General features: G+C 48.1%; 1 protein-coding gene across 1 annotated transcript in view; it reads right to left on the reverse strand.

The window, feature by feature from the left end:
- Nucleotides 1–574: 574 nt before the first annotated feature.
- SPP2 (secreted phosphoprotein 2) overlaps nucleotides 575–20,417 on the reverse strand; it is a 33,246-nt gene continuing 13,403 nt past the window's right edge. The window contains 3 exon segments of the mRNA XM_075319696.1: nucleotides 575–681; nucleotides 4,008–4,059; nucleotides 6,379–6,489. Coding sequence (XP_075175811.1) covers nucleotides 575–681; nucleotides 4,008–4,059; nucleotides 6,379–6,489 — 270 coding nt within the window.

Below are 20,417 nucleotides of genomic sequence, written 5' to 3' on the forward strand. Positions count from 1 at the left end.
CCACATCTTTTTGCAACATGCTGTGGTTCCTATAATACTCATTTTCTATGGGGAATTTTACTGCTATACATGGATGGTGGTTCAGAATCCCCTTCTCGTATACTGTATTTCCTTACCACAGGTCCTCCATGGCTGCCCAAATGTTACAACTTGATAGTGATGTTATTAAAACCATGGTTGTTAATAATAAAAACATGTTAAAATATTGTAGCAAAGTACTATTATTGCAAGTTGATATGCTTGGGTTAGTGAATACTCAGGTATGTGCTTGACAGTTTTTCAATAAAAAATATTTTTCAATATTTGACTTAAAACCACAACCAACTTTTAGAATAGTCATTTTTGCCAATGATTTTGATTAGACCCAAAAAGAAAAAAACGCTTTTACAGAAATCAGTGTTGATGTAGCAGTATTTTATTCATCCATCTATGGACAATTTTGCCTTCCGTCAGTTTTGACTTTTACCGGAAGCTCTTTACAAGTCATGCAAAATGAACTGATCCTAGAAAGATGAGTAGCGCCAAGTAGTATCTGACTTCATCAGCACAGCTCTTGTAAGTATATCGCATGCATCTATTCCATTAGCAAATCGTCTTGGATCTTTTCCTTCTCCTCTTCCCAGCGAGGGTTTACATTTTGATGCCTGGTTCCATATGGATCCCACTGAGATGGGAATCTCTCTGGTGGGCAATATAGATGACAAGTATAAAAATAAATGTGATATGAGACATTAGGATGGTACATAAGCAGAATATACATGGGGTAAACCGGTTTCAGGGATTTTAATATTGATCTCCTATCCTTACAAAAGGCCATTGATAGTCAACTGTACACCTGGCACCCCTACTCCTTACATGAATATATAGGCCTTGGCACTTCAGTAAGGGTGGCTTTACACGCTACGAGATCGCTACAGCGATCTCATTGGGGTCACGGATTTTGTGACGCACATCCGGCCGCTGTAGCGATCTCGTTGTGTGTGACTCCTAGGAGCGATTTTGGATCGTTGCAAAAACGTCCAAAATCGCTCCTCGTTGACATGGGGGTCCTCTCCCAATTATCGCTGCTGTCGTTTGGGCGAAGTTGATCCTCGTCCCTGCAGCAGCACACATCGCTACGTGTGACGCCGCAGGAACGAAGAACCTCTCCTTACCTGCCACACGCCAGCAATGAGGAAGTAAGAAGGTGGGCGGGATGTTCGTCCCGCTCATCTCTGCCCCTCCGCTCTGATTGGGCGGCCGCTTAGTGACGCCGCTGTGACGCCGAGCGAACCGCCCCCTTAGAAAGGAGGCGGTTTGCTGGTCACAGCGAACTTCACATATCGGCATAACGATAGGGGTGGGTGCTATCACTCTCGCCATCGCTAGCATTGGCTAGCGATGTCGCAGCATGAAAAGCCTGCTTAAGTGCAGTTCCCCCTTTAATGTCTAAGCAGCTAAAACATACATATAAAGCTGAGTGTATGTATGTGTGTATGTGTGAATGTGTGTGTGTGTGTGTGTGTGTGTGTGTGTGTGTATGTCTCCTAAAGGAGTTGCATTTGTAATCACAAAATTTTACACAGCCATCTCATTTGATTTAGAGAACGTCATAGACTATGTTTTGAGGGGAAAATTTAACCCCACACTTTACAGTTGTTCACCAAAAACCTTCCTTACATTAAAGACAATAGAGCTGGGAATGGATCTGTATTATAGACTCCTATGGACAGAGAAAGAGACACACACAGACATAGACACACACAGACAGAAAGAGACACACACACAGAAAGAGAAACACACACAGAAAGAGACACATACACAGAAAGAGACATACACACACAGAAAAAGACACCATACACAGAGAAAGAGACACACACAGAAAGAGACACACAGAAAGAGACACACACAAAAAGAGATACACACACAGAAAGAGATACATACACAGAAAGAGATGCACACACACACACACACACAGAGAAAGAGATACTTACAGACAGAAAGAGACACTCACAGACAGAAAAAGACAAACAGACAAAAAGAGATAGATACACAGAAAGAAACACACACCGACCTTACCTGTATACTAATTGTGTGGTGTTTTATGAGGCAATATATTGGATGTTTTGACAGTAAGCCTGGATATTCATTAGATGGTCTATAGCAACCAATCACAGCTCTGCTTCTATATTGCTACAAGTCATTAATAGGAGCTCTGATTAGTTGCCGTTGGCAACAAAGGACATTCTTAGTATAAGAAAGCTTATGTGTCAGTTAATATGATTTTGGTGGAGAGAGAGACAGAGAAACAGAGAGAAAGTGACAGAGAGAGAGAGAGAGACAGAGAGAAAGTGACAGAGAGAGAGAGAGAGAGAGAGACAGAGAGAGAGAGACAGAGAGAGAGAGAGAGAGACAGAGAGAGAGTGACAGAGAGAGAGAGAGAGAGAGACAGAGAGAGAGAGACAGAGAGACAGAGAGAGAGACAGAGAGAGACAGACAGAGCAAGACAGGGAGAGAGAGAGAGAAAGACAATGGGCAACGCTGGGCACTTCAGCTATTACAGTATATAGATGAAGCGGTGCCTAGTACAATATATTAAAGGGAACCCGTCACTAGATTTGTCCCCTATAAGCTGCAGACACCACGAGTGGGCTCTTATATAGGGCATTCTAGAATACTGTATACAAGAACCCAGGTCACTATGTATAACGGAAAAAACACCTTTATTATACTCACCTAGGGAGTGATCCGGTCTGATGAGAGTCTCGCTCCGGCGCCTCCTCCATTGTGTGCGATTGCTGTCCTCCTGCCTAGCCCCAGGCGCATGACGTTTACTGCAAAATTCACAGAGAGGTCTCCATTGCCCTCCTGTGCATGCGCACTTTGATCTGTCAGACTGAGCTCATATCAAAGTAGTGTAGTGCACATGCCCAGGCGTTCTTTAACATTTTCTCGCACACGCACATTACAGTACTTTGATCTGCCCTCAGCAGCACAGAACAAAGTGCACCTGCACAGGAGCGCAATGAAGGCCTCTCCTGGGCAGGAGGGTGGAGATCACACAACATGGAGGAGGCGCCAGACCGAGAGCAGCGAAGCCTATCGAACCAGACCGATCCCCTAAGTAAGTATTATAAAGGTGTTTTTTACATTATACAGCGTGGCCTGGGCTCTTATATACAGCATTATGATCTTACTGATGGTGGCCACAGCTCATAAGGGAAAAATCTGGTGACAGGTTCCCTTTAACTTACATGGGACCAATCTGCGATCCAGGCACAACTACAACCAGATGCACGGCTTTGTACATGTCCAAACAATACAAAACTCAAACAAAAGGATACAGCAGCACTCTGACATATGCAAACATAGAATATATGAAATTTAAACTGAATTAATGCGATATAAAACATACCTAGAAAAATGAAGGTTCTTAGAACAAAAATTGGCCAATTCTTGAATGGCCATCATCAGTGGCAAGGTGATGCGATCCCATACTAGTGTTATGCCTCTTTTGGACTAAAAGTCTACAAATATATGGGCAGATAAGATCTGTCACTAACATATTGATTAATTAATAATTATATAGCATTAATGCAGTTTAAAGTTCATATATTCTATGTTTGCATGTGTCTTGGCGCTTACAGAGTGTTGCTGTATTCTTTTGTTTGTGTTTTGTGTAGTTTTAGAAGCTAGCACCTGTTCACACTTGCTATTGTTGGAGATGCCGTTTTTTAGTTTTTACATGTCCAAACAATGAAGAGGCCATAGCCATAATTATTTCTCTATTTAGATGGGCTTCCAAGGGTCAGACCTTCCACAAAAAAGTATTGAGATATGCCCATTGGTATTCTATATTTGGCAATTTTATACTAGATATATTTTATATTAATTATAATAATCTGATCTGGCAATGATGGTTGTGTCATCAAAACAATTATTCTACATTACGACAGAAGCATTATGGTAAAGGACATATCAGAGAGGGTCCTCATATGCAATAAGGTTTCTCACAATTTACAACTTACCCGTTTTGGTCCTTATATTTCCTCTACCTGAGTTGCGAATCCTTCGGAACATCTTGTTTTGTAACAGAAAAAAGCAATACAGTTAGGTCCAGAAATATTTGGACAGTGACACAAGTTTTGTTATTTTAGCTGTTTACAAAAACATGTTCAGAAATACAATTATATATATAATATGGGCTGAAAGTGCACACTCCCAGCTGCAATATGAGACTTTTCACATCCAAATCGGAGAAAGGGTTTAGGAATCATAGCTCTGTAATGCATAGCCTCCTCTTTTTAAAGGGACCAAAAGTAATTGGACAAGGGACTGTAAGGGCTGCAATTAACTCTGAAGGCGTCTCCCTCGTTAACCTGTAATCAATGAAGTAGTTAAAAGGTCTGGGGTTGATTACAGGTTTGTGGTTTTGCATTTGGAAGCTGTTGCTGTGACCAGACAACATGCGGTCTAAGGAACTCTCAATTGAGGTGAAGCAGAACATCCTGAGGCTGAAAAAAAAGAAAAAATCCATCAGAGAGATAGCAGACATGCTTGGAGTAGCAAAATCAACAGTCGGGTACATTCTGAGAAAAAAGGAATTGACTGGTGAGCTTGGGAACTCAAAAAGGCCTGGGCGTCCACGGATGACAACAGTGGTGGATGATCGCCGCATACTTTCTTTGGTGAAGAAGAACCCGTTCACAACATCAACTGAAGTCCAGAACACTCTCAGTGAAGTAGGTGTATCTGTCTCTAAGTCAACAGTAAAGAGAAGACTCCATGAAAGTAAATACAAAGGGTTCACATCTAGATGCAAACCATTCATCAATTCAAAAAATAGACAGGCCAGAGTTAAATTTGCTGAAAAACACCTCATGAAGCCAGCTCAGTTCTGGAAAAGTATTCTATGGACAGATGAGACAAAGATCAACCTGTACCAGAATGATGGGAAGAAAAAAGTTTGGAGAAGAAAGGGAACGGCACATGATCCAAGGCACACCACATCCTCTGTAAAACATGGTGGAGGCAACGTGATGGCATGGGCATGTATGGCTTTCAATGGCACTGGGTCACTTGTGTTTATTGATGACATAACAGCAGACAAGAGTAGCCGGATGAATTCTGAAGTGTACCGGGATATACTTTCAGCCCAGATTCAGCCAAATGCCGCAAAGTTGATCGGACGGCGCTTCATAGTACAGATGGACAATGACCCCAAGCATACAGCCAAAGCTACCCAGGAGTTCATGAGTGCAAAAAAGTGGAACATTCTGCAATGGCCAAGTCAATCACCAGATCTTAACCCAATTGAGCATGCATTTCACTTGCTCAAATCCAGACTTAAGACGGAAAGACCCACAAACAAGCAAGACCTGAAGGCTGCGGCTGTAAAGGCCTGGCAAAGCATTAAGAAGGAGGAAACCCAGCGTTTGGTGATGTCCATGGGTTCCAGACTTAAGGCAGTGATTGCCTCCAAAGGATTCGCAACAAAATATTGAAAATAAAAATATTTTGTTTGGGTTTGGTTTATTTGTCCAATTACTTTTGACCTCCTAAAATGTGGAGTGTTTGTAAAGAAATGTGTACAATTCCTACAATTTCTATCAGATATTTTTGTTCAAACCTTCAAATTAAACGTTACAATCTGCACTTGAATTCTGTTGTAGAGATTTCATTTCAAATCCAATGTGGTGGCATGCAGAGCCCAACTCGTGAAAATTGTGTCACTGTCCAAATATTTCTGGACCTAACTGTAGATCATCAGACAACAGAATATGCAGAATATCTAACAGCCGTCTCCATACTTTAGCACATTCAGCCAATGTTTTCCCCATAAGTTGAAGATTGTGGGCATCAAAATATCTCAAACAGGGCCTCCAAATATCACAGATTTTAATAGTATTGTTTTTTTAATGTGGGTCTTTCCCTGTGACAGCAGCTATTCTAACCCCCACAGTACAGTAGCCATGGACTCCTCTACAATATTAAGCTGTGTACCTACAATGAGCTCTTGGTCAGTTTTTGACATTACGTATTTTTGCAGTGTCAAAACCGCAACGTCTTACAGTTCCAGTAAGGTGGAAGGGCTTTATAGAAATTTCAGGCCCACTGTATTTTTGTCACTCAATATAAATTGACCTGCGGTGCGTGTTTGAAATATGCAACATGTCAATTTCTCTTGCGTGTACACTGAGCTTTCTGTGCAGATTTTCCCCTTAATAATTAATGCCTCTCCTAACTTGTCTATATCACTATAGAGCTTATCTCAAACTGTATCAGCACCACAGCTTTCAATTCAAATATTGATTTTGCTATTTCATTGACTCAAGAAAGAAAATGTATATTGCAGCCCATTGTACAAATTCCACAGGAGCGCACATACTGGTTTCTTACCTCTTCACTGCTGTCTGATTCAGAAGAGCTGGACTTACTCAGATTGCAGTGGGCTTTTAAGACTATAGCCTTTCCTCGTGAAATTAATACTTGACTTTCACATGATTTTTCCTGCAATATAAAACAAAAAGACCATTAGAAACATTTTGGAATAACCCTTAAAGGGGTTGTCCACTACTAGGACAACCCCTTCTGATTCCACATGTTTCTCCCAGGTAACTTTATAAAGCCTATACGCTCCTTCCATACTGGCTTTGGCTCGCCCACCAGGGCCGTGGGGACACTCGGAACTGGGCTGCAATTCTGTTCGGGAGGACACAGTGGCAGGGCTCGACTTCGTGACCCTGGCGGTGGTCATTTAAAATGGTGCGGGGGATTTTATATATATATATGTCGTGACGCCAGCTGTGGTCTTCGGCCAGGTATGGCTGACGCTGCTGGATGGGACCGCTGGGGCAGATGGTGACGCAGCTAAGATGGTTCAGCTCACCACAGGTGGAGCTGGGCCGCAGGGCAACCGTAAGATTCCTTTAGCAGATGGGTCCTTTTGGTGACGGGATCCAGCCGATCACCTGGCAATTTGGAGGCAAAGAACCTTTGTTCCTTTCTGTATCCCTTTCCTGGTCATCTTCCTGCACTGGCTTCACTCTCCTGCCCTGCACCCTCACACACACTGCCCCGAGCCGTTGTCCGCGGGTCTTGCTCGGGAGGCTCTTCTGCCCTTTTTACCTTGCCCTCTATGGTTACCTTTTCGGTGGATTCGCTTGTGGCTGCGGCTTCGGCACATAAAGATACCTCAGCCTCCGGTTTGTGGATGCGAACCAACGGGTGAATCTCTTACTGCCCGTGACTATGGGACCCCTTCTTCCATTCTTTCTCCCTCCTCTTCTTAGGACGAGCTCTACTGGCTCCGGTCCTCAGGACCTCTGTCCTCCGTGTCCTTCCTTGTTCTCTCTTCCACTCCGTTCTCTAGTGTCCACCAACTAACTAACCCCACCCCCAGACTGGCCACGGGACTGTGCTCTCCCTAAGGAGCAATCTCGCCCTAACCATGGCCTGAAGTGGTGTAGCTATACTAAGAGTGTTTATGTGTACAATGGCCTGTGAACTCCTCCTTACCAGAGAATGGGATATTACACCTCTGGCTGAGGTGCAGTACCTCTGTGGTGACTGGACCCACAGCTTCATTCTAGCGGTACTGCGGTTCACGTTCATAGGGCTCATGTGACGTCATGCAAGCCCTGCATCTAATTAGCGCCATCTTCTGTCTCCCTGCCTTCGGACCAAACAAGCAATCAACAGGAAGTGAGCGCAGCCGCAGCACTCAGTACTGCTAGGTACTGGATCCAGCATCGGGGTGCTCAGGTTCTTCCGAGGCTTGGCCATGTATCGCTGGTGCTCGGATGTGTCGTTCATGAAACAACCAACACAAAGCACAGGTTTGCTTGAAAGAAAGATGCGAGCAAGCACCCCAGTGAGAGCCACTTGCAGTCTCTGAATGCTTCTCACTGGGAGTTAAAACAACATTTTCGGATGTAGTTGGTCTCCAAAATTTTTTTTAAAAAACCCCGCCCTTCCTCTCTCCGGAAATGCTCTGTTTATGGCTGGCTCCATGTGTGCGCAGAGCCGAACTGGCCAATCAGTGACCTCTATTATACTCGTTACTTGAGTTGAGCCCTTCCAAGCGTCTAACCAGCTCTATGTGAGTAGCGAGCACTTGAGTGTGGCGCCCTGGACAAGCCAGGACGTCACAGGTACTGCAACAACACACCCCACACCCCGGTTAGGAACACCAAAGTCAGACACAAATCCTTGTTGCCTCCCTCCAGGGGCTGATGTCCACAGCAGGTGGGGTGGAGCCAGGTGGTTGGCTCCTCCCACTGAGGAGTTCACAGCCCTGGAGGCGGGAAAAGGAAGTTAGTTGAAGTTCCGTGAGGGAAAGTGAAGGGTGGAAGTAGTAGTTGAGGAGCTGGAGCAGACTGACCGTGTCCGGGTATGTGGCCCGGGCACCTGAAAGCAAGGTTGGCAAACGGTGGTGACCGTCTGCAAGAGAGGCCGATTGACGCACAACCGTAAGGACCGGGGACGGGCGATGGCCCGCCGGTACCGGATCGGGGGGCGAAGAGAAGCCAGCACCATCCGGCAGGGCCTACGGACTCCGTCCAGGCTTGGAGTCGCCATTAAACCGGTCAAATCTGTCAGCGACGGGAACCTCCGGGGTTTCCCAGCAGTAAAGACCCGACTGAAGGCAACCGCTCAACCGTGAAGGGAAATACAGCTACCGCCATAGCTAGGGTTCCCAGGGCCAGCGCCTGCGGGCAAAAGAGGCTCCTCTGGCAAACACACGGCCTGGGAGCGGGCTACCGGTGGGAAGCCATCGGGGCAGAAAACACAACAAAGATGCAGGGAGAGACAGTCACCGTCAACCTACCGGGAGTGATCACCACAGCCGCCTGTGGGACCCGCCCGTCCAGCCGTCTGTTTTACCAGAGACTCCGTGTACGTTACTGGCTGAGTGAGTACCACCGTGCCGTCTGGCACCGCGCTGCCCCTGCGACCCTGCACCTCGCCAAACCCCGCCATCTACCTTCCAGTCAACATCACCGGGCCCTGGGACCACCAAAATTCCCCCTACCCACGGAGGGAAGAGAACCATCCCAGCTGCTCCCTGTCAACGCTCCCGGGATCCCCGTACAGAGCAGCGGTGGTGTCCCAACCTCACCACATACCGTGGGTGGCGTCACAAACCGACATCCCAAACCCCACCAAACAATCCCTTTCACTCACGGGCGAGGAGCGCCGCTCGAGTCCCCGGATCCGGCCCACCGTTCGAGCCACCGAGCAGCAGCAGCAGCGCCGGACCCGAGCGTGGTGAGCGCAGCGTCCCCTCCCCGCCCGCGACATGAGCATAGTAGTGATCACTCATCATTTTGAGTACAGAGCACTTGTACTGCTCGCCCATAATTAAAAGTAACCAATAATTTAAAATATGTCTCTGAATGTTTCTCAAAATTATAGGTATTACACAGTGCCTACAAGTAGTATTCAACCCCCTGCCGATTTAGCAGGTTTACACATTCGGAATTAACTTGGCATTGTGACATTTGGACTGTAGATCAGCCTGGAAGTGTGAAATGCACTGCAGCAAAAAAGAATGTTATTTGTTTTTTGTTTTTTGTATTTTTTAAATTGTGAAAAGTTTATTCAGAGGGTCATTTATTATTCAACCCCTCAAACCACCAGAATTCTGTTTGGTTCACCTAAAGTATTAAGAATTATTTCAGGCACAAAGAACAATGAGCTTCACATGTTTGGATTAATTATCTCTTTTTCCAGCCTTTTCTGACTAATTAAGACCCTCCCCAAACTTGTGAACAGCACTCATACATGGTCAACATGGGAAAGACAAAGGAGCATTCCAAGGCCATCAAGACAAGATCGTGGAGGGTCACAAGGCTGGCAAGGAGTACAAAACCCTTTCCAAGGAGTTGGGCCTACCTGTCTCCACTGTTGGGAGCATCATCCGGAAGTGGAAGGCTTATGGAACTACTGTTAGCCTTCCACGGCCTGGACAGCCTTTGAAAGTTTCCTCTCGTGCCGAGGCCAGGCTTGTCCGAAGAGTCAAGGCTAACCCAAGGACAACAAGGAAGGAGCTCCGGGAAGATCTTATGGCAGTGGGGACATTGGTTTCAGTCAATACCATAAGTAACGTACTCCACCGCAATGGTCTCCGTTCCAGACGAGCCCGTAAGGTACCTTTACTTTCAAAGCGTCATGTCAAGGCTCATCTACAGTTTGCTCATGATCACTTGGAGGACTCTGAGACAGACTGGTTCAAGGTTCTCTGGTCTGATGAGACCAAGATCGAGATCTTTGGTGCCAACCACACACGTGACGTTTGGAGACTGGATGGCACTGCATACGACCCCAAGAATACCATCCCTACAGTCAAGCATGGTGATGGCAGCATCATGCTGTGGGGCTGTTTCTCAGCCAAGGGGCCTGGCCATCTGGTCCGCATCCATGGGAAGATAGATACCTGGAGATTTTGGCCAAGAACCTCCGCTCCTCCATCAAGGATCTTAAGATGGGTCGTCATTTCATCTTCCAATAAGACAACGACCCAAAGCACACAGCCAAGAAAACCAAGGTCTGGTTCAAGAGGGAAAAAATCAAGGTGTTGCAGTGGCATAGTCAGTCTCCTGACCTTAACCCAATTGAAAACTTGTGGAAGGAGCTCAAGATTAAAGTCCACATGAGACCCCCAAAGAACCTAGATAACTTGGAGAAGATCTGCATGGAGGAGTGGGCCAAGATAACTCCAGAGACCTGTGCCGGCCTGATCAGCTCTTCTAAAAGATGATTATTAGCTGTTATTGCAAACAAGGGTTATTCCACAAAATATTAAACCTAGGGGTTGAATAATAATTGACCCACACTTTTATGTTGAAAATTTATTAAAATTTAACTGAGCAACATAACTTGTTGGTTTGTAAGATTTATACATCTGTTAATAAATCCTGCTCTTGTTTGAAGTTTGCAGGCTCTAACTTATTTGCATCTTATCAAACCTGCTAAATCTGCAGGGGGTTGAATACTGCTTGTAGGCACTGTACATAGTTATGATCACAAGGGCAGACATTTTTGGGACGATATGTAAGAAATCCTACTGATGAACCCTCACTTGGATGAAATATCTGCCTATAGAAAACAATAGAACATTCAACTGCACTGCAGGAAAGCAATAAATCTTAAGAGTGTAGTCACTTTAAAGGGGATGTCCACTACTTGGACAACCCCTTCTCATTTCCCTTGTTTGCCTCGTTAAAAAAAAATAAGTCAATACTCACCTCCAGTGCGGCTGCAGTTCCAGCAATGTCGGAAGTCATTTTCCCATGGCCCACATGACATTGTTATGACATGCTGGTAACGTGACCAATCAGCGCCGGCTTCTTTCTTCCCACCTTCGGACATTTGAGCAGGAACTCAGCCCAGCGCTCACATCCTGCTCAAATGTCCAAAGGCCTCTTGTCATAACAATGTCACATGGGCCCTGGAAAAGTGACTTCAGATATTGCTGGAACTGTGGCCGCATCAGAGGTGAGTATAGGCTCATTTATTTTTACGAGGATGAAAAAGGGGAATGAGTAGGGGTTGTCCAAGTAGTGGATATCCCCTTTAAAAGAGGATTACCCATTTAAGATTACTATTTTTTTGTAGAAGAAAATAATCCAAGAACTAAATGTTCAGGAGAAAGTATCAAAATACATTTGGTTGTAGGGAAAGTAACTGCAATAATATGCTAATGTGATGCCCTGGACTATCCAGGTTGTCCCAGGTAGTCACACACACAACATCACACCCCTTCCAGTTAGGTAACAGCAGTCAAACACAAAAACCTTGTCACCACCCTCCAGGTTTGATGTCCACAACACGTGGGTGGAGCCAGGCGGTTGACTCCACCCACCGAGGAGTTCACAGGCCTAGAGGTGGGAAAACAGAGAGAGTTGTAGTCTGGCTCTGGAGGAGTCAAGTTGAGGAGAGAGGAGTTCTGACAGTGAAGGAGGGAGGTTGTGTCCAGAAGCAGACCTGTGTTCAGGCCTGCCAAAGACTACTACAGTGGCTAGGTTGGATCCCAGTCACCATTGGCAAAGAGGCAGACGGTAGTGGCCGCCTGCAGGAGACCGGGAATATGACCGGTGGAACCGTAAGGGACCGGTGCAGGGTAGTGGCCCGCCGGAACCAAACCGGGGAGCCAACTGGATACTGGAGCACCAGGCAGGGTACTCAGACCCCAAACTAGGCTATAAGCCACCACCATAATCAAATTAACTGATTGCGGTCTGGACCTCAGGGGTTCATTCCCACCTAAGTCCCGATTGAAGGCAACAGCCCAACTATTCCGGATAAGTGCCACCGCCAAAGGCAAGAGATCCAAAGGGCCAGCGTCTGTGGGCAAACGGGCTCCTACGACACAGTTATACGCCGGGGAGCGGACTACCGGTGCCCAGGCACAGGAGTCAAGATTCAAACACAGGTGCAGGAGAAAGGCAGATACTACCAACCTAACAGGAAAAGATGCAGCTGGCTGCGGGCCCCGTTCATCACTCCGTTTGGTTTACCAGTGACTCCAGTGTCTTGTGTCAGAGTGAGTACACCAGTGCCATCAGGCACCGCACCGCGCTGAACCGCAACACGGCGCCCTGCACCCCGGTCCCCGCAACCGGGCCCCGGGACCAACATCCCCTACCCACGGAGGGGTCAACACCTAGCTGGGCCACTACATCGCTCCCGGGAGTCCCCGTACCTTCACCGCAGTGGTGGTGTCCACGATCACCACAACCCGTGGGTGGCGTCATGAACTATCACCTCAAACCCAAACACCCCCCGCATCCCCGCGTGTAGCGCCAACTCCCTTGCAGAGCGACGTGACCCCCGGGTCCGTGAAAGGCTCGAGCCACCACCAGCAGTACATGAGCGCGGATCCGAGCGGCTCGGCGGCCGCAGCCGAGCCCGCGGTGCGGTACACATCGACTCTTCTGGCGTCTGCGAACAGGATAGAACCGGTCTACTTACCAGTAGAAGTGCGCCTTGTAGTTCCCGTCAGCGGCGTCCCACTGAAAAATCTGAAGACCAACCATCTTGGGCGCGAAAGTTTCCCGCTCGAGTCGTCTTCCCCGAGCAGTGAAGGCGCGAAAGTGAAGCCCCGTCCCCAAAGAGAGAAGTGCTGTGAAAGACTAAGGGGGAGTGGGTGAGCCGCCTGCTGCTGATGCCCGCGGGAGAAGAAAAGGAAAGATGTCGGCGTTCCCGGACGGGAGCGGCGAGGTGCCTGCCGCCGGAGCGACAGGGCCCAGAAGAAGTAGAGGAAGAGTAGCCTTTGGGGACTGCGGCCCGGGTGAGTTTCCCGCTGGGACCGCTGCCTGGTTGGAGCGGGAGCTGGGTCGGTTCTGCGTGAAAGCGAGGGCGCAGAGTCTGCAGCAGTTACTCGATTGGAGGGCAGAGGTCCGCAGGCTGGTTGCCATACTGTGGGCCCGTGAGCAAGGGCCCGCAGCAGCCGTGCAATGCCGAGACCAGGCCACGCAGACCCCCATGCCGTCCCTTAACAGCTGGGAGCTGGAGCCCGCCAGTACCGTGACCAGTGAGTCCGAGGTGGCGCAGCTTATGGAGGAGGGGGTCCTGTGTACGCTGCCCCGCCGCCGTTCCTGTTAATGGCCTACAGTCCTGGAGCCCGCTGCACCTGGATGGGGTGCATCCAGCTGCTATTTTTAGGCTGGGATGAGCCAAATAACCATAGGCCTTTTCCAGCTCAATAATACCAGCCTGCACCTGTCTGTTTTACCTTGGCTGGTTATCAAAAATAGAGTAACCCCACACTGTTGTTTTCATTTATTTACTTATTTATCAACAAGTACAGTAAATTACACACGTAAGGTACATAGATATCCATCAAATACATAATTAGTGCCTTCAGTGTGTAGTTTACAGTACTTGTTCATAAATAAACAAATTGGAAAAAACCACGTGGGGTCCCCCTTATTTTTCATAACCAGCCAAGGTAAATCAGACAGCTGGTGGTTGATATAATCAGGCTGGGAAGGTTCATGGTTATCTGACCCTTCCCAGCCTAAAGATTCCAGGCAGCAGCCACCCCAGAAGTGACATACTAAAGGCCACTTTACACGCAACGACATTGCTAACGAGATGTCGTTGGGGTCACGGATTTCGTGACGCACATCCGACCACGCTAGCTCTGCTACATGCTAAATCTAAAAACTCTGATTGTGTCAGAATCGCTTCAACCAGTAAACTAAGTGATAAATCATTAGATTCAGGGACTGTTTGCCTACATCATGCTGCTCTCAGATGAGGCAGCAAAAACCTACTGATAGGTTCTCTTTAAGGAGCTGAGGGAAAAGGAGGCTAGAAAGGACACCTGAGGTAAATTCTGTCCAAGTCTTCTTCTCAGTATGTTTTGTCTCTGGCTGGTCAACTATGTACAATATATATTATTTGGTATGGTACTTAAATAAAAGGGATGCTGTCTTTTGATTAATGTTCTCCAAACTATAGGCTGTATTAATCAGAGCCTGGCTGCATGTTGCAGACAGGTATATGTGCCGCCCCAGCAGCGGATTTAACCGCTCGGATCCGGGGGTGGTGTCCGTTCATGGCTCGAGGGTCTCCGGACCCGGGGGCTCAGGGGCCACACTCAAATGTAAAAGGGGTATTTACAGGGGATTTGACATATAGTTTGTGACGCCACCCGTGGTGTACGGTAATTGGGAGTACCGCCGCTGCCGTTGGGAGTACCCGGGGTAATGGAGTGGGGCAGCTAGATGACGTTGCCCTCCACGAGTAGGGACAGGACTCGGGACTCTGGATGGTGATGCAGGGATGCATTGCAGGGGTCAGTCGGGTACTCACTCAGCAATGAAGCAGACGCTGACAACAGTGTAAACCAAGTCTCTGAACGCCGTTGCCTCTCAAGGGGAGCTCGTCCGGGTCTCGTCCCCTGCAGTGCTGCTGGTGGTCTGTAACCTGCCTCCTGGCACTAAATTTTAGATTGTCCTTTGTGGTCCGGTAGCTTGGAGCTATCCGGGCCCTGCTCCCCACTGTGGCTAAGTGTAAGAGCCTGATCCAGGGCTCTCGCTTGGGATTTCAGTGGGCTGCTTGCTAGGAAAGCCCTATCCCCCTCGTTGCGCTAGTGCCCCGATTCTGGAGCTGGTGAGAACAGTCCATAAAGGCTCCGTTCTCCTCAGGTTAATTGCCGGGTTGCCTGAAGCTTCTCCCCGACCTACGGTCCTTGTACCCCGTCGTCCCTTCGGTCCCACACCAGTGATAGGACCAGGCTGACGGCCGTCCTCCTTGACGGGTCCCAGGCACCTAGCCTCAATCCCCTGCGACTGGGAGTCTGACTCCTCTAGGTCCAGACCACCGTCTGCGACCTAGTTTTCCTCTCCCCTGGATGCTCCAACTCCCAGCTTTCTCAGAGCTCCTCACAGCTCGAGGGCTACCACTCAACTTACTGACCTTGACACCTCCCACCTCCCTGTCCAACCCCTAGGTGGGCAGCCCTATTCCTGCTTAAGCAGCCCACTGGTGTGCCTGACAGGTGTGGTGCAAGGTGTATCTAGGATTTGGGAATGCTGATGGAGGCAGCACTGCAGGATAGAGACCCAGAATCATGGGGGGGTTGAATACCGCACGAGTAGGACAGTTTGTGCAGTACCCTATGACGACCTGAATAGTCCAGGAGCGTCACATATATATTTTAGTTTGAAACATTTTGGCATTTCAAAGAATTTAGAGTTTCAACTAGATCTGGCCAGTGACCATAACTAGAGACAAGACTAGACAGCTTCTTCCAGTACTGCTAAAGTTGATTGAAAGGCTTTGTTCATATAGAAAGACTTGTCAATCACCTCCGGAGGTATTTGTTAGTACAGTTTTCCTCACAGACTGCTTAGCACTCAAAATAAGCTGTTGCTAATCCTTTAGGCTCCAACCAGTTGAAAACCACTGTGCATGAAAAAGCAGTAGGATGGTTCATACCACTAGCACACACCATACTTTGTAGAGCGGCTATGCTTGGTATTGCAGCATTGCAGGTCTGGTCACTTGTTGCTCCACCAGTAGCCATTTTGTGGACTAAAGTGCAGTGAATGTTGTGAGAAAAGCTGCTCTAATGACTACAGAACATGTAATACTTACACAGTGTGTACAGAAAGTATTCAGACCCTTTTACATTTTTCACTCTTTGTTTCACTGCAGCTATTTGGTACATTCAAAAAAGTTCATTTTTTTTCCTCATTAATATTAGGGATGATCAAATACTTCGATTTTTCGGCTTCGCGAATATTTTCCGAATACCTTTCCGCTATTCGACCATTCGCGAATATTCGATGCGTAATGTAAGTCTATGGGAAACCTGAATAACAACTATTCGGTACTATTCAGGCTTCCCATAGACTTAAGCCAGCTTTACACCTTACAATTAGGTGTGCGATCTCGTATGCGATGTGACATGCCCAGGTCGCATATACGATTTAATGAGATCGCACGTAGGTCGTTCATTTGCTGTCACACGTGCGTTAGTAGTCTATGTTAAATTGATCAATTTTGTGTGCGATCCTTTAGATCATGTGTTCTGTGACGTATATGTGGAGCCCCAGGACCTGGTCGTCCCAACAGCATTGCCCCTCCAAAGGGTTAATGCTGAGCCTGGAGGTAATTGGGGGAATCTTTGGCCAGTAAGTTCAACATCCAACGTAGTTTCTCCCTCAGGCCAGCAGGGGGAGCTCTGAACCTGGAGTTCCAGGGAGCATTCCTTAAGTCTGACCTGAGGGAGGAGTTAGGTTCAGTCTGTAGAGAGAAAGCAGAGAAAGCAGACGCAGAGTGTGCTGTCTTGTGGAACTGGGGCCTGGAGCTGGAATAGTTTGGCCCAGTGAAGCAAGATTTGCAGAGAGGCACAGAAGAGACTCAGACATCGGAGTCTGTGGTTGCCAGGGTATAAAATCCTTCCCTGGTGGCCGAATCCGGAGGGCAGGAGAGCTGCAAGCCCCCTGGCCCATCAGCAATCTGAAGGTACAGCCAGGGCTGTGGAGTCGGAGTCGGAGTCGTGGAGTCGGAGTCGGAGTCGGAGCTCATTTTGGTGGAGTCGGAGTCGGAGTCGGAGTCGGTATAAAATGCACCGACTCCGACTCCTAAAATATATAATAAATTGGGGACAGGAGTGCAATGCAGAATGTGCTGAATATTTTACTAAATAATAACATTTAGTATAATGCTTATATTTAAGTGAAAAATTTATTGTAGTACAATGTGAACATCAGACATTTAATTGTTTTTATGATACAATAATCAAGATATTTGGATAGAACATAAAATATTTATTGGAATACAACTTTAGAACACAAAAAACTAATAAATTGTAAATATGTAAAATATATATATATATATATATATATATATATACATATATATACAGTGTATATACACACACAAGATATATATGTAATCTACTGTATATTACATAGTGTATTACATATTTACAATTTATTACAGTTTTTTGTGTTCTAAAGTTGTATTCCAATAAATATATTTTATGTTCTATCCAAATATCTTGATTATTGTATCATAAAAATTATTAAATGTCTGATGTTCACATACACATATTCATGTACTACAATAAATTTTTCACCTAACTATAAGCAATATATGTAGGAGTCGGAGTCGGAGCCGGAGTCGGAGTCGGAGCCGGAGTCGGAGTCGGTGCAAGAGAATTTGAGGAGTCGGAGTCGGAGTCGGAGTCGAAGGTTTGGCTTACCGACTCCACAGCCCTGGGTACAGCCGCATTCCAAGGGCCCGGTGTGGACTCCAGCAGAGAAGCACCCGAGAGGGCCTGTGCAGCCTACCATACAGAAACAGGGACGAACTACCGGTCCCAGCAGCAAGAGGGCCATTGCTAAATTCAGAGTGCAGGGTCCTGTAGAAGAAAAGAAAGATCAGGGAGTAGGCCTCATACTCAACTGGCCAAGGATATCACCCCCAGGCACTTCCAGGCCGGCCAGATCATCTTTACCACCTGTGACGGTCTCCCTGGACTAAACTGTTGCCAAGTAAAAGAGGAGAAAGTAAAGAGACTACTGTTTGTGCCTGTTTCTTTCACTGCCTGTCGGCCCTGCACCGTATTATTCACACAACATCACACCATAGACTCTCACGAGCACCAACTGTTGCCCCGGGGTACCGCTCCAACTGTGGGGAGCAGGACCATCCAAGCTGCCATTCCATCAGCCCTGGAGGCCCCATACAGCAGTGGCGGCTTAATAGCCGCAAACCACAGGTGGCGTCACGACAACCATAAACTTTATTCACCAGCCATATTTAACTGACACCCACCAGGGACACGGAGTCGGGCCCCGCCACCACTGACGACCCCCGGACTAGTCCGGCCCGGCACCGGGTGTCCCATAGCCCTAGGGTGGGCGAGTCAAATTTGGCATCACGAACAGGATTTCGTGCCCGGTCCCACCGGGTACTGTGCGCCTGCAGAAACTGTGCTTAAAAGACTGTGTTACTGTTTGAAAACTGCCGCCGCCATTAGCCTCGCTGAGCGCAGGAAGAAGGGGGGCGTGCCTGAAAAAGAGCGCGAAGGGAGCGCGCCATCAGAGCAGAGCGCCGTTAACCCCGCGCGACCCAGAAGGGAATTTGAAAAGTGAACGGAGCCTGGTAAGGTTCACTAAGGGGGAGGAAGATGTCCGACTCAGAGGGAGAGCAGGTGGCTGCCATAGCCCGAGACGCTGCAGCACCAGCCGAAGCAATCCCAGTCGCTGTCGCCCCAGCCCCCGCTGTAGCGCCGGTAAGGCCAATCACAATGCCGTACATCCCGGGAGCAGAATGGCTGCCGCAGTACTCCGGGGAGTCACATACCCTGAGCGACTTCAGAGAAAGGCTGCACAGCTTGTTTAGAGTGTATCCTCTGACTGAGAGCTAGAAGGTGGGCATACTAATGGGACAGCTAGCCGGCGCGGCCCAGCGTGAAGTGAAGTCCTGGCCTGATACAGATAAAGGGACAGCAACCCAGATACTGGCCAAGTCAAAGAGTACTTTTGACACCCGCACCGCAGCAGAAATAAAAATGAGATTCTTCGGCTGCAAACAACGGGCCACAGACAGCATACGGGACTATGCCTTAAACCTGCAGGAGGTACTGAGAGCAATTAAACAGGTGGACCCAGAGAGTGTACGTGAAGAAGACAAACTCCTAACTGAGCAGTTCATAGAGGGGCTCCTGTCAGATCCTCACAGGACACAGCTGCGTATCATGGTCCTGCAGAACCCTGTTCTGGACTTTGCAAAGTTTAAGGACTAGGCCATCCGGGTACTGAGAGAATCTACACCGAATGACACAGTACCCCTCCGGCCTCTTGCTATCATGTACCCAGGGGTGGTGCCTGCGACACGAGCCGCCGCAGGGGCTGAGGCGCAGACCCTGGATAAGGATCCCGCTGCAGAGTTCAGACAGCAGGTCCAGGAGCTGACCAAAACTGTAGCTGCCCTTGCCAAGACCGTGCAGTCTCTACAAGTGACCCCATCGCCTGCAAGAATCGAGTTGGCCTCCAGCCCAGATGACGTCCCATGGATGCGACAGAGGTGGATTCCGCCAACCCGAGGAAAAGACGCAGACCGGTATGATTCAACTGGACAACCAATCTGCCGCCGCTGCAGCCAGGCGGGCCACATTGCAAGACACTGTCCTTTAAATGGGCCGAGCCTGGGGCCAGGAGCCAACCCCCAGGTGTAAGGAAGCCCGGCTCAACCCCCAGCCGCAGCAAGTATGTGGGAGGATGACCGGTCCTTCCTATTGTGCTGGATGGGATCCCTTTGAATGCCCTCCTGGATACGGGGTCCCAGGTAACAACCATCCCTTATAAATTGTACAAAAGATATTGGGCTGATTCAGACATTGACCATGGCCCAGATGATGATTTAACAATTGTGGCCAGTAATGGTCAGCCCTTGCCTTAAATTGGGCATAAGGAAGTAACCATTAAAGTGGGGCGGGTAGAATTGCCATGTCAGGGGATGATAATTGTAGATATTGATCGCAAAGAATCTAACCCACTGCTAACCATTGGTACAAATGTGATGGAAAATTGTCTTGCCGAAGTGCTAATTTTGTTGCAGCAGGCGTCTGAAGGTGCCAGCTCCGGGCAGCAGCGTGCCCTACAGAGGGACATCAGAGCCCTGATGAGGAGGCAGCAGGTAGAGCTGGCCGGAGGAGAAATTGGCAGTGTAAGGGTAAGTGACCCTCTCCCCATTGCAATCCCCCCAAAAAGTGAAATGTTGATATGGTGTCGGGCAGCAATAGGCCTCAAGGGTCAAGATTACCAGGCCCTGGTGGAACCTGTCTATTCAGAAAGTAGGCCTGGTGTCCTGATAGCCAGAGGGGTAGCAGACGTCCGCAAGGGAAGAGTGCCCGTCCGCGTCCTGAATTGTGGGGAGGAGGAAGCCAAATTGCCCCAGTATGCCACTGT

The sequence above is a fragment of the Anomaloglossus baeobatrachus genome, chromosome 7 (genome assembly GCF_048569485.1).
Source record: "Anomaloglossus baeobatrachus isolate aAnoBae1 chromosome 7, aAnoBae1.hap1, whole genome shotgun sequence".
NCBI classification, from domain to species: Eukaryota; Metazoa; Chordata; class Amphibia; order Anura; family Aromobatidae; genus Anomaloglossus; species Anomaloglossus baeobatrachus.